The sequence below is a fragment of the Hyperolius riggenbachi genome, chromosome 1, assembly GCF_040937935.1.
Source record: "Hyperolius riggenbachi isolate aHypRig1 chromosome 1, aHypRig1.pri, whole genome shotgun sequence".
NCBI classification, from domain to species: domain Eukaryota; kingdom Metazoa; phylum Chordata; class Amphibia; order Anura; family Hyperoliidae; genus Hyperolius; species Hyperolius riggenbachi.
This window is the reverse complement of record NC_090646.1, coordinates 91,233,061-91,247,001: the sequence shown is the minus strand read 5'-3', so window position 1 is coordinate 91,247,001 and position 13,941 is coordinate 91,233,061. Positions and strand designations below refer to the sequence as shown.

Genomic DNA, 13,941 nt, shown 5'->3' with positions numbered 1-13,941 from the left:
TGCCGACAGGCCCGTCAGGACTGGCCACGCGTAGCTTTTTCTGCATTCCCGACTGTAATTAGTCAAAAAATACGGGTTGCCTCATTACGAACGCATAGATATGCGGCAACGCGTATTTTTGTATGCGTTGCGGGCCGCAATAGCGCTAATTACAGTCGGGAATGCAGAAAAAGCTACGCGTGGCCAGTCCCGACGGGCCTGTCGGCAAAAACGAAACTAGCTGGCAGCGGGGGACTAGAGGATTAGTGAGTGGCTGCGAGGGCACAGGACTTCTGCAGGGGGCTGGTAGAAGCCCCAGGTGAGTAAAACTCATTCTTTTTTTCTGACTTAAGGTTCACTTTAAGTGCCCGTTTCCACTAGTGATGCTCAAATACCCCTTTTTAAAATTCGAGTTTGGTCGAATTCGAATAGTAAATTATTCGAGGTCAGTCGAATATTCGAGTCGAATAATTTTTACTATTCGATTCGACCTCGGACTTCGAGCTCACTATTCGAGTCGGTATTCGAGCTCACTATTCGAGCTGACTATTCGAATTGGCCTTAAATAGCTTCCAACACTTGTTTTGAGGGTGAATGATGCAAGAAACATCTTTTTTTCCAAGTAACAACAGCAAGTGATTATGTGGGGATGTTCCTTTAAAAAAAAATGTGGAAAGAGAAGTTGTGTCCTAAATTTTGTTCAGTAGTGTTACTGTATATACTTGTTCTTCTTCTTCTTTATCGTTCTTCTTCTTCTTCTAGATCTTCTTCTTCTATATCTTCTTCTTCTTCTTCTTCTTCTTCATCTTCTTCTTCTTCTTCTTCTTCTTCATCATCTTCTTCTTCTTCTTCTTCATCATCATCTTCTTCTTCTTCATCATCATCTTCTTCTTCTTCTTCTTCTTCTTCATCATCTTCTTCTTCTTCTTCATCATCTTCATCATCTTCTTCTTCTTCTTCTTCATCATCTTCTTCTTCATCTTCTTCATCTTCTTCTTCATCTTCATCTTCATCTTCTTCTTCTTCTTCATCTTCATCTTCTTCATCTTCTTCTTCTTCATCTTCTTCTTCTTCTTCATCTTCTTCTTCTTCTTCTTCTTCATCTTCTTCTTCATCTTCTTCTTCTTCATCTTCTTCTTCTTCATCTTCTTCATCTTCTTCTTCTTCTTCTTCATCTTCTTCTTCTTCATCTTCTTCTTCATCTTCTTCATCTTCTTCTTCTTTTTCATCTTCTTCTTCATCATCTTCTTCATCTTCTTCTTCATCTTCTTCTTCTTCATCATCATCTTCTTCTTCTTCTTCATCATCTTCATCATCTTCTTCTTCATCATCTTCTTCTTCATCTTCTTCATCTTCATCTTCATCTTCTTCATCATCTTCTTCTTCATCTTCTTCATCTTCATCTTCTTCATCTTCTTCTTCTTCTTCTTCTTCTTCTTCTTCATCTTCTTCTTCTTCTTCTTCTTCATCTTCTTCTTCTTCTTCTTCATCTTCTTCTTCTTCATCTTCTTCTTCTTCATCTTCTTCATCTTCTTCTTCTTCTTCTTCATCTTCTTCTTCTTCATCTTCTTCTTCATCTTCTTCATCTTCTTCTTCTTCATCTTCTTCTTCATCTTCTTCATCTTCTTCTTCTTTTTCATCTTCTTCTTCATCATCTTCTTCATCTTCTTCTTCATCTTCTTCTTCTTCATCTTCTTCATCTTCTTCTTCTTTATCTTCTTCTTCTTTTTCATCTTCTTCTTCATCATCTTCACGTATTTCTCTTTTCAATTTTTTTTTAAAGAAATGCAGCTATTTTTGAGCGTAACAAATAGCTGGTGGGCGCACGCATGTTGGAAGCGCCATTGTATGTGCTCCCTGGCAGTGGAAACACAAAGACAGCAGGAGGTAAATTCAGCAGCAGGAGGAGGAGGATGAGTGTGTGGCAGCAGGCAGTCAATGAGGCAGGCAGCTCGCCGTGACATAATAGCCCTGGTACCTAGCGGTGATACCAGGGCTGTAAATAAACACAACAGGAGGTCCCAGACAGCGGTCGTGCAGCCCACATTGTGTCCAATACACAACTGGGACAACACAGTTTTCAACCCGGGCACCTCAGAAAAATTAAACCTTTTTTTTTTTTTAATGGTTTGTTTGGTTTTGGTTTTGCAACCAATATAGCTATTGTTTGACGTAATAGCTGGTGGCAGAGTGGCAGCAGAAGGTAATTCTGTGTACCCTGGCAGTGGGAAACACAGACAGACAGCAACAGCAGCAGGAGGAATGGAGGAGTAATGTGAGCAGCTATTGTTTGACGTAATAGCTGGTGGCAGAGTGGCAGCAGAAGGTAAATCATCTGTGTAGTGTACCCTGGCAGTGGGAAACACAGACAGACAGCAGCAGCAGCAGCAGGAGGAGGTATGGAGGAGCAGTGTGAGTGTGGCAGCAGGTAGGCAGCGTGACATAATAGCCCTGGTACCTAGCGGTGATACCAGGGCTGTAAATAAACACAACAGGAGGTCCCAGACAGCGGTCGTGCAGCCCACATTGTGTCCAATACACAACTGGGACAACACAGTTTTCAACCCGGGCACCTCAGAAAAATTAAACCTTTTTTTTTTTTTTTTTAATGGTTTTTTGGTTTTTGGTTTTACAACCAATATAGCTATTGTTTGACGTAATAGCTGGTGGCAGAGTGGCAGCAGAAGAAGGTAATTCTGTGTACCCTGGCAGTGGGAAACACAGACAGACAGCAGCAGCAGCAGGAGGAGGAATGGAGGAGTAGGCGAGCAGCTATTGTTTGACGTAATAGCTGGTGGCAGAGTGGCAGCAGAAGGTAAATCATCTGTGTACCCTGGCAGTGGGAAACACAGACAGCAGCAGCAGCAGCAGGAGGAGGTATGGAGGAGCAGTGTGAGTGTGGCAGCAGGTAGGCAGCGTGACATAATAGCCCTGGTACCTAGCGGTGATACCAGGGCTGTAAATAAACACAACAGGAGGTCCCAGACAGCGGTCGTGCAGCCCACATTGTGTCCAATACACAACTGGGACAACACAGTTTTCAACCCGGGCACCTCAGAAAAATTAAACCTTTTTTTTTTTTTTTAATGGTTTTTTGGTTTTTGGTTTTACAACCAATATAGCTATTGTTTGACGTAATAGCTGGTGGCAGAGTGGCAGCAGAAGAAGGTAATTCTGTGTACCCTGGCAGTGGGAAACACAGACAGACAGCAGAAGGGCAGTACACAGCAGCCCACTGTAGGTGTAAAATGTGTGGCTGCAGGCGACGTAACAGTCAAAGTGAACCAGGCTGGCTTAGTGAGCAGGAGCCAGGAGGTGGTAAAGGGTGGTAAGGCACATTAACGATGGTTCCGGCAGCCAGTTCATGTCCCCCTCTCGCCGACAACAGGGGCCAGGAACTCGCCTTCCACCCACGCCTGGTTCATCTTGAGAAACGTCAGTCTGTCCACAGACTTGTGAGACAGACGTGAGCGTTTCTCGGTGACCACGCCACCAGCTGCACTGAAGCAGCGCTCGGACAGCACGCTGGAAGGGGGGCAGGACAGCACTTCCAGGGCGTACTGCGCCAGCTCGCTCCAGATCTCCATGCGCTTGACCCAATACTCCATGGGATCAACAGGGGCATCGCTGTCAAGCCCGCTGTACGACCCCATGTAGTCAGCCACCATGCGGGTCAGGCGCTGGCTGTGACCGGAGGAGGATGCTGCTGCATGCATCTCCTCTCTAGTCACTGCTGCCGGAGCCTCTACAGTCCTGTAGAGCTCGTGGCTGAGAGACAGCAGGTCTGTGGGGCGCTTGCTGCTGCTGGATGCAGGCACCTGCTGCTGCCTCTGTGCTGGCTGCTGGACAGTGGGGGTGGAAGGCTGGGGGAAGGCTTCCTCCAAGCGCTCAACAAGGGCCTGCTGCAAGCTCCTTATTTGTTGCGCTGGGTCTCCTCCTGCAGGCGGCAGGAACTGGCTCAACTTCCCCTTGAGGCGTGGGTCCAACATCATGCTGATCCAGATCTCCTCCCTCTGCTTCATCTGGATCACCCTGGGGTCCCTGCGCAGGCACGTCAGCATGTGCACTGCCATTGGGAAGAGGCGGGCCACGTCTGCTGGCACATCGACGTCAGTGCTGTCCTCATCCTCCTCCTCTGCCGCCTCATCCTCTCTCCACCCCCGCACCAACTCAGCTGCGCTGTGCTGATCCCCCTCATCAGCAGCCAGGTCAGGGACCTCCACCAAGTCCTCCTCCTCCTCCCCCTCAGAGGTGGACTGCGCAGCTGGTTGCCGCTCCTGCTGGTCCAAGGCTGCCGCTCCCTGTTCCAGCAAAGCATCGAGGGCCCTGTTCAGCAGAGAAACCAGGGGCACCCACTCGCAGACCATAGCATGGTCCCTGCTCACCATGTTTGTGGCCTGCAGGAAGGGAGCCAGCACAAAGCACACCTGCTGCATGTGCCTCCAGTCATCATCGGGGACGATGGACGGGATGTTGCTGGTCTTGTCCCTTCTCTGAGCTGCGGAAACAGTGGCCAGGGCAAGGTACTGTTTGACAGCGTGCCTCTGTTCAACCAGACGCTCCAACATCGCCAGGGTGGAGTTCCAGCGAGTCGGAACGTCAAGGATCAGCCGATGGCGTGGCAGATCCAGCTCCTTTTGCACGTCTTCCAGGCTCGCACAGGCTGCAGCCGAGCGCCGGAAGTGACGCACAACATTCCTTGCCGTTTCCAGCAGTTCGCCCATCCCCTGGTAGGTGCGCAGGAACTTCTGCACCACCAGGTTCAGCACGTGGGCAAGACAGGGGATGTGGGTCAGGTTTCCCCTGTCTATTGCGGCAACCAGATTGTCCCCATTGTCGGCCACCACCTCTCCGACTCTGAGGCCTCTGGGGGTCAGCCAAATCCTCTCCTGCTCCTGGAGTTTGGCCAACACATGGGTTGCCGTCAGCTTGGTCTTCCCAAGGCTGACCAAGTGCAGCAGCGCTTGGCAGTGGCGGGCCTTCACGCTGCTGCTGAGGCGGGGGGTTTGGCCAGGTGTGCCGGAGGATGGCAGAGGATCGGAGGAACCTGCTGCAGTTCCCCTGACCCTGCGGGGTGGCACCACCCACTGCGTTGCTGCTGCTGCTGTGCCCGCTGCTGCTCTCCCATCCTCACCCCCTTCCACCAAGCTGACCCAGTGGACAGTGAAGGACAGGTAGCGGCCTGTCCCGAAGCGGCTGCTCCAGGAGTCCATGGTGACGTGGACCCTTTCACCAACCGCGTGCTCCAGCCCTCGCTCCACATTGGCCATCACAAAGCGGTGCAGTGCAGGAATGGCCTTGCGGGCAAAGAAGTGTCTGCTGGGGAGCTGCCAGTCTGGGGCTGCGCAAGCAAGCAGCGCACGAATGTCGCTCCCCTCCTGCACGAGCGTGTACGGCAGGAGTTGGGAGCACATGGCCCGTGCCAGCAAGCCGTTCAGCTGCCGCACGCGACGGCTGCTGGGAGGCAGAGCCCTAACCACCCCCTGGAAGGACTCGCTCAAAAGGCTCTGGCGTGGCCTTTTGCTGACACGGGAATCAGCAGACACAGCAGAGGAGGCCACTGAGGACTGGCTGCCAGAACAGGCCTCAGTGTCGGCGGCAGGAGTTGCAGAGGGGGGAGGAGCAGTGCGTTTCCGCACTCCTGCTGGTGCTGCTGGAGGAGCAGGAGGGCGGGTGGCTGCTGTTGCTGCTGCTGCTGCTGAAGGCTGTGCAGTGATGGGTGTGGTGCCACTGCCAGCACCAGATGCCTTCAGCCTCTGGAACTCCTCATGCTGGTGGAAATGTTTAGCCGCAAGGTGGTTGATGAGCGAGCTGGTGAAGAACTTTAAGGGGTCTGCACCTCTGCTCAACTTCCGCTGACAGTGGTTGCAAGTGGCGTACTTGCTGTACACAGTGGGCATGGTGAAATATCGCCAGATTGGTGACTTAAACATCCCCCTACGGCATGGAAGCGCTGCTGCCTGTCTCCCTGTGGTGGTTGGGGGGGGGGCTTGGGGGGCTTGGGTGCGGCTGGTGGTGGTACTGGCAGATGCTGCTGCTGCTGCTGCTGAGCCTGAGACACCAGCAGGCTGTGGGACCTGCCTACTGCTGCTGCCAATGCTTGCAATGATGCGCCTCCTTGCAAGGCCCACAAGAGCATCCTCCTCCTCCTCCTCAGAGCTGCTGAGGACGACATCCCCTGGAGGTGGTGGCACCCAGTCTCTGTCTGTCACCGGGTCATCATCATCCTCCCCCTCCTGAAACATGTCCTGCTGGGATGAGGACCCCCCAAACTCCTCTCCTGATGCATGGATGGGCTGCTTGACTGTCGCCACAGTCTTGCTGTCCAATCCCTCATCCCCCAAAGTGCCCATCAGCATCTCCTCCTCAAGATCGCCAACAACAGCAGACAATTTACTCATGATGCCTGGGGTCAAAAGACTGCTGAATGACAGGTCGGCGAGTGACGGTGAACTGGCCTCCTCCCCAGACCCTGCTGGGCGGCTGCTGCGAACAGGGGGGGTGGTGGTGGTGGTGGTGGTGGTGAGGGTGGAGGCCTCGGATGCAGAGCTGATGGCGGGCTGCTCATCCTCCGTCATGAGTTGCACCACAGTGTCTGCATCCTTTTCCTCAATGGGACGTTTCCGACCCGGCTGGAGGAAAATGGGAGCAGGTGCTACACGCTGCTGCTGCTGTGTCTCTGCAGCGTGAGTTGCAGATGCTCCTGCTGGGCGGCGCCCAAGGCGTCCACGGCCAGTGGCTATGGGAGGAATGTTAGCCACTGACGCTGCTGCTGCTGCTGCGGAACTGTGCATGGTGGCGCGCCCGCGGCCGCGGCTTGCCACAATGCTGCTCCCTCTCCTCCTGATTCCCTTGCTGCCCTTCCCCTTGCCCAAACCGCGCTGGCTGCCACTTCCAGACATCTTCAATGTTTTGGGCGTATAGAGAAAAGTTTTTTAAAAGGGCGGCTGAAAAGTGGGGTACTTTAATGGAGTGGGTTGGTTGGTGAGGTGACTGAGTGAGTGTCCCCTAGTACAGTAAGTAAGTAGTAACAGTCAGGAAGTACAACTAGCAGTTACAATAATCAGTAGTAATCACAAGTAAATTTAGTGTGTGTACAGTCAGACAGTGAGTGCACGCACGCAGGAGCTAGTAGCCTATGGACAGTGACTGAGTGTCCTAGACTCCTAGTACAGTAAGAGTAAGTAGTAACAGTAAGTAGAACTAACTAATTACGATAATCAATCAGCGATCAGAAGGAAATAGAGTGTGTGTTGTGTGTGTACACTCAGACAGTGAGTGCACGCACGCAGGAGCTAGTAGCCTATGAACACAGTGACTGAGTGTCCTAGACTCCTAGTACAGTAAGAGTAAGTAGTAACAGTAAGTAGAACTAACTAATTACAATAATCAATCAGCGATCAGAAGGAAATGGAGTGTGGGTGTGTGTACACTCAGACAGTGAGTGCACGCACGCAGGAGCTAGTAGCCTATGAACACAGTGACTGAGTGTCCTAGACTCCTAGTACAGTAATAGTAAGTAGTAACAGTAAGTAGAACTAACTAATTACAATAATCAATCAGCGATCAGAAGGAAATGGAGTGTGGGTGTGTGTACACTCAGACAGTGAGTGCACGCACGCAGGAGCTAGTAGCCTATGAACACAGTGACTGAGTGTCCTAGACTCCTAGTACAGTAAGAGTAAGTAGTAACAGTAAGTAGAACTAACTAATTACAATAATCAATCAGCGATCAGAAGGAAATGGAGTGTGGGTGTGTGTACACTCAGACAGTGAGTGCACGCACGCAGGAGCTAGAAGCCTATGAACACAGTGACTGAGTGTCCTAGACTCCTAGTACAGTAAGAGTAAGTAGTAACAGTAAGTAGAACTAACTAATTACAATAATCAATCAGCGATCAGAAGGAAATGGAGTGTGGGTGTGTGTACACTCAGACAGTGAGTGCACGCACGCAGGAGCTAGAAGCCTATGAACACAGTGACTGAGTGTCCTAGACTCCTAGTACAGTAAGAGTAAGTAGTAACAGTAAGTAGAACTAACTAATTACAATAATCAATCAGCGATCAGAAGGAAATAGAGTGTGGGTGGTGTGTGTACACTCAGACAGTGAGTGACCGCACGCAGGAGCTAGTAGCCTATGGACAGTGACTGAGTGTCCTAGACTCCTAGTACAGTAAGAGTAAGTAGTAACAGTAAGTAGAACTAACTAATTACAATAATCAATCAGCGATCAGAAGGAAATGGAGTGTGGGTGTGTGTACACTCAGACAGTGAGTGACCGCACGCAGGAGCTAGTAGCCTATGAACACAGTGACTGAGTGTCCTAGACTCCTAGTACAGTAAGAGTAAGTAGTAACAGTAAGTAGAACTAACTAATTACAATCATCAATCAGCGATCAGAAGGAAATAGAGTGTGGGTGGTGTGTGTACACTCAGACAGTGAGTGACCGCACGCAGGAGCTAGTAGCCTATGGACAGTGACTGAGTGTCCTAGACTCCTAGTACAGTAAGAGTAAGTAGTAACAGTAAGTACAACTAACTAATTACGATAATCAATCAGCGATCAGAAGGAAATGGAGTGTGGGTGTGTGTACACTCAGACAGTGAGTGCACGCACGCAGGAGCTAGTAGCCTATGAACACAGTGACTGAGTGTCCTAGACTCCTAGTACAGTAAGAGTAAGTAGTAACAGTAAGTAGAACTAACTAATTACGATAATCAATCAGCGATCAGAAGGAAATGGAGTGTGGGTGTGTGTACACTCAGACAGTGAGTGCACGCACGCAGGAGCTAGTAGCCTATGGACAGTGACTGAGTGTCCTAGACTCCTAGTACAGTAAGAGTAAGTAGTAACAGTAAGTACAACTAACTAATTACGATAATCAATCAGCGATCAGAAGGAAATAGAGTGTGTGTTGTGTGTGTACACTCAGACAGTGAGTGCAGTGCGCACACGCAGGAGCTAGTAGCCTATATGAACAGTGACAGTGAGTGTCCCTACGGGTACAGTAAGAGTAAGTAGTAAGTAAGTACAACTAAATAACAATAATCTATCAGTAATCAGAAGGAAATAGAGTGTGTGTACACACAGACAGTGAGTGAGTGCACACACGCAGGAGCTAGCTAGTAGCCTATAAACAGTGACAGTCAGTGAGTGTCCTACTCCTAGTACAGTATAACTACAATACTATTAGTAAAGGACAGCAGAAATACTGGTATAGATGAGAGAAATAAACAGAGGACAGCTGCCCACAGAGGCAAGGCCCCCCTGAGGCCTAAACCTGTAAGCTTGCAGCAGCTGCCTGTCTCTAATGTAACACACAAGCTACTAACTAAAATACAATGTCTATCTAACTAACAACAATATAGGTGTATATGGCAGGTGTAGGTGAGCAAAAACGCTAGGTAAATGATCACAATAGAGCACTTGCTAAGCCAAAGCACAAAGGAGCAACTCTCTCTCTGTACAAGTCTCAGGCAAGCATGGAGAAACGGAACATGGCGGCCGCTATTTATAGGGTAGGGGCTGGCCAGGGTCCCCCTCTGTGATTGGCTGCCGTCAGAGGGCCTGGGAGCCCTCTGATTGGCTCTAAGGACATCAATCTGGGCTATGACGCTATTCGAGCTCGGTACCGAGCTCGAATAGCGCCGGGTTGCTCGAATAGCTCGAATAGTGAATGGGCTATTCGAGTGTACTCGGATAGCCCATTCGAATAGCTCCAGCTATTCGGAGCTCGAATACCGAGCTCGAATAGCTGAAAAAGAGCTCGAATATTCGAGCTACTCGAATATTCGAGCTCTGCTGAGCACCACTAGTTTCCACTATCGCGAATCTGCATGCGTTTTCTGCACGCAGATTCGCACAACCAATACAACTTAATTAGCCTGTTTCCACTTGTCAGGAAAACAGAGCGTTTTTCTGTGCAGCAAAAATTTGCACAGTAGAGCCTTCAGAATATACACACCGCCTTGCGGTGTGCAATTCGCATACAATGTAATTAATAGGAAATTCGCATGCGTTTTCGGATGCAAATTTTACAGCAAATTCGCGTATGTTTTCGCCTAAAAACAATGTAAAAGCACACAGGCAGTGACATGGTTAAATTTGCATACTTAAATAAACGCAAAAACGTACTCAAATTTGCGGAACATTTTGCGGTAAAATTTGCATCTGCGTGCAAATTTGTTTTCGCGATTTCCGCATTTAATTCGCACCGCACAATTGGAAACGGGCCCTAAAAGGAAATAAATATGGCAGCTTCCATATCCCTCTCACTTTAGTTGTCCTTTAAAATCTCACCTAGGAGAAAACTCAGGTGACAAAGTGAATTTGCATATGGGCCATTATTTATCTAATGGTTTGTAGATAAAGCGCTGCGGAATATGTTGGAGCTATATAAATAAAAAACAATAATAATAAGAATAATAATAATAGGTAACAGGCAAATATAATGCAAATTGTATGCCGCTTTAAACTGGGGTAATCAAAATGGCAGGAAGTTCATTTGATTTGCCCAGATCCATGCTGCATGCAGTTTTCATGATATTTGCATGCAACGGTGTATCAGCATCTATTGTAGGAATCAGGAAAAGGTTCTGGAAGCTGCTGCACAAGCAGACTGGTGTACAGAGTTTTACATGTACAGGCTGCTGTTGCTATGGAAGTGTTTAGGCTGCTAGGTGATACTCAGATTTCCTCAGAAGACCAAAGTTCAGTAATGTATTGAAACAGCAATATTGATTGGAACAATTTGCATTTGATTTATTTTGTTCGGATGTATATTAATCTTTTGAACTAAGAATGCATACAGAGCTATGAGATTTGATGCCTGATCCAGTAGTTTGTTGTGGTACCCAAGTTGGCTGAAGCCAACTGTGTTCCGTTTCTAGGACTGTTTCTGGGCATAGCTCATCCAGGAAAAGTCCATGGGCACCCTCTAGTGTACAGAACGCAGTACTGCACTCTCTGTATTAATGAAATTCTGTTTCAGGCAGTGGGCTACACAGTATATTCAAAGCTGTGCAGTGCCCCTATAATAATAATAATTTTAGTATTTGTATAGCGCTTTTCTCCTTCTGGACTCAAAGCGCTAGCGAGGTAGCTACTAGAGCACACTCAGTAGGCAGCAGCAGTGTTAGGGAGTCTTGCTCAAGGTCTCCTTACTGAGCAGGTGCTGGTTTACTGAATAGGAAGAGCAAAGACTTGAACCCAGGTTATCTGTGTCAGAGGCATTACACTATCCAGCATCACAGTTCTGTAGTCTCCCCCTGTAGTGTAATCCTTGGCTAATGCTACCCCAGAAATGCTCCCCTACCCTCTCCAGAGAGAGTGCGTGTAAACATGGGAGAAGGGGGAGGTCTCAGGTCATAGGTAGTGATGACTGTAATGTGCAAATTTTTTTTAGTACTCCATATATACAGTGTATATATATATATATATATATATATATATATATATATATATATACTGTGCATGTATGCATGTGTATATATATATATATATATATATATATATATATATATATATATATATATATATATATATATATATATATATATATATATATATATATATATATATATATATATATATATATATATATATATTAGCTGATTGCCCGGCGTTGCCAGGGTATGTATTTGGCTGATGTTGGCTCCGCCCACTTATCCTAAACCTAACCCTCAATGACCAAGTTTGTGAGCTTTGAAGTCTTTGGCATCAATAATTTGCATTGAAATGAGACAAATCTGATTGGCTGTGGCTCCACCCCCTTTTCTGAATTTGAACCCCAATCATCCAATGACCAACTGTACCAGGTTTGAGGCTTGTGCCATTAACAGTGCAAGAATGGCAGCAATTAAATATTCCCCTTGAAAATCAATAGGTGAATTTTAATTGGCTTTTGTAAGCTCCACCCACTCAGTCACCCAGTGACCAACTGTATAATGTTTGAGAATCCTACCATTTTTACAGTGTAAGAATGGCTGCAGTTTACATTTTTCCCAGAGAAATTTGTATTTGTCTCCACCCACTGAAGGCCCGGCGTTGCCCGGGTATGTATATGGCTGGTGTCGGCTGCGCCCACTTTTTCTAACCCTAACACACAATGACTCAATGACCAAATTCACACACAGTGGAACCTTGGTTTGCGAGCATAATTCATTCCAGGCTTGTTTTTCAAAGCACACTTATAACAAAGCAAATTTATTCACAATCCAAAAACATTCATAGAAAAATATTTAATACAATTATTTAATACAATGTACTGTACTGTATAAAGTAAAAATGTAATGTAGACTTTCACTGTAACTAACAGAATCATTTCTATCTGTTGGCTCACCCCAACTGTTTGTGTGTGTGTGTGTACGTGTGTGTGTGTGTGTGCGCAAAAAGTGTGTGTGTGTGTTTGTGTGTACGTGTGTGTGCGCTAAAAGTGTGTGTGTGTGTGTGTGTGTGTGCGCTAAAAGTGTGTGTGTGTGTGTGTGTGTACGTGTGTGTGCGCTAAAAGTGTGTGTGTGTGTGTGTGCGCTAAAAGTGTTTGTGTGTGTGTGTGTGTGTGTGTGTGTGTGTGCTAAAAGTGTGTGTGTGTGTGTGTGTGTGTGTGTGTGTGTGTGTGCGCTAAAAGTGTGTGTGTGTGTGTGTGTGTGTGTGTGTGTGTGTGTGTGTGTGTGCTAAAAGTGTGTGTGTGTGTGCGCTAAAAGTGTGTGTGTGTGTGTGTGTGTGTGTGTGTGTGCTAAAAGTGTGTGTGTGTGTGTGTGTGTTAAAAGTGTGTGTGTGTGTGTGTGTGTGTGTGTGTGTGTGTGTGTGTGTGTGTGTGTGTGTGTGTGTGTGTGTGTGTGTGTGTGTGTGTGTGTCTAAAACAAGTAATTTACCCAATGACCTTTGCTTTAGGTCTAAGTGCAATCAAGTACAATCCTGCAGCATCAAAGGGAGAAGAGCCATTGGCTCAGTTGTGATGATGTGACGCACCTATATGCACTGTGCTTGTATATTAAGGCGTTGTTTGTTTATCAAGTCAAAATTTCATTTCAAAAAAATGTGCTTGTCTTGCAAAGCACTCTTAAACCAAGTTACTTGCAATCCAAGGTTTTACTTTATACAGTAAAACCTTGGATTGAGAGTAACTTGGATTGAGAGCGCTTTGCAAGACAAGCACAATTTTTTAAATGAAATTTTAACATATAAAAACATATACATGCGTTACGTCATCACAACTGAGTCGATGCTTTACTCACCCGCCTCTCAGTATTCCACTGACGAGATCTCCCTTCAGTCGGGTGCACCTCTAGCTACCTAATATTGAGGTTCCTCTGGCTACCTAATACATAAAGGGCACCTGTAGCTACCTATGATGGGCATGGCAAGTAAGGGAGAAATGACAGCTAAGCCAGCCACACACTTGTGGTGCGGTTCGGCGGGGATTTGCAGGTTCATGCAGAGCAAAGTCTAAGGTGCCAGGAGATCTATGCCTATAGGCTCCTGTGATGTAAATCCAGGCCTGGATTCTACCCTCTTTGATGCTATAGGATGGTGCGTAATTGTACTTAATCTGGGTGTAGGGACTGTACAATGTACAAAAAAAGGTTGGGACGAGTCACCAGATGGCAATTATTCTGTTAGTTATAGTGAAAGTCTTGTTTACATTTTTATTTTATACAGTACTTTGTATTAAATATTTTTCTGTTTTTGGATTGAGGAATGAATCATTTGAGTTTCCATTAAACCTTATGGGAAAATTTGCTTTGATATAAATGTGCCAGAGATGGTTTCCTAGCCCTTATTTATACTTACCTGGGGCATCCTCTAGCCCCATGAGCACCGGGACCTCCCTTGCCGTCTCCCTTGGCCCCTCCGTACTGCCACTACCAATCTGGGTAGTTGCGGCATCCTGTGTATGAGCGGCTTGGCCACGTGCGCACCCCTCATCGCGCTCCAGTCCTCTGGAGCATTGTGTGCCTAT

The 13,941-nt window shown here is 47.2% G+C and overlaps 2 protein-coding genes across 9 annotated transcripts in view; one reads left to right on the top strand and one right to left on the bottom strand.

Moving 5' to 3' along the window:
• Window positions 1-13,941, bottom strand: part of LOC137563743 (peroxisomal acyl-coenzyme A oxidase 3-like) — a 372,185-nt gene that overhangs the window by 97,581 nt on the left and 260,663 nt on the right. The window lies entirely within an intron of this gene.
• LOC137563764 (serine protease HTRA3-like) overlaps window positions 1-13,941 on the top strand; it is a 116,784-nt gene that overhangs the window by 22,160 nt on the left and 80,683 nt on the right. The window contains exon 1 of one of the 7 annotated variants that reach the window (XM_068276714.1): window positions 10,629-10,690. The exons of 5 other annotated variants lie outside the window; for them this stretch is intronic. In XM_068276714.1, coding sequence (XP_068132815.1) covers window positions 10,639-10,690 — 52 coding nt within the window. In that variant the 5' untranslated portion in view covers window positions 10,629-10,638. Of the gene's footprint in view, window positions 1-10,628; window positions 10,701-13,941 lie in introns of those variants that run through there. One more of the 7 variants, XM_068276696.1, reaches the window with a different exon arrangement.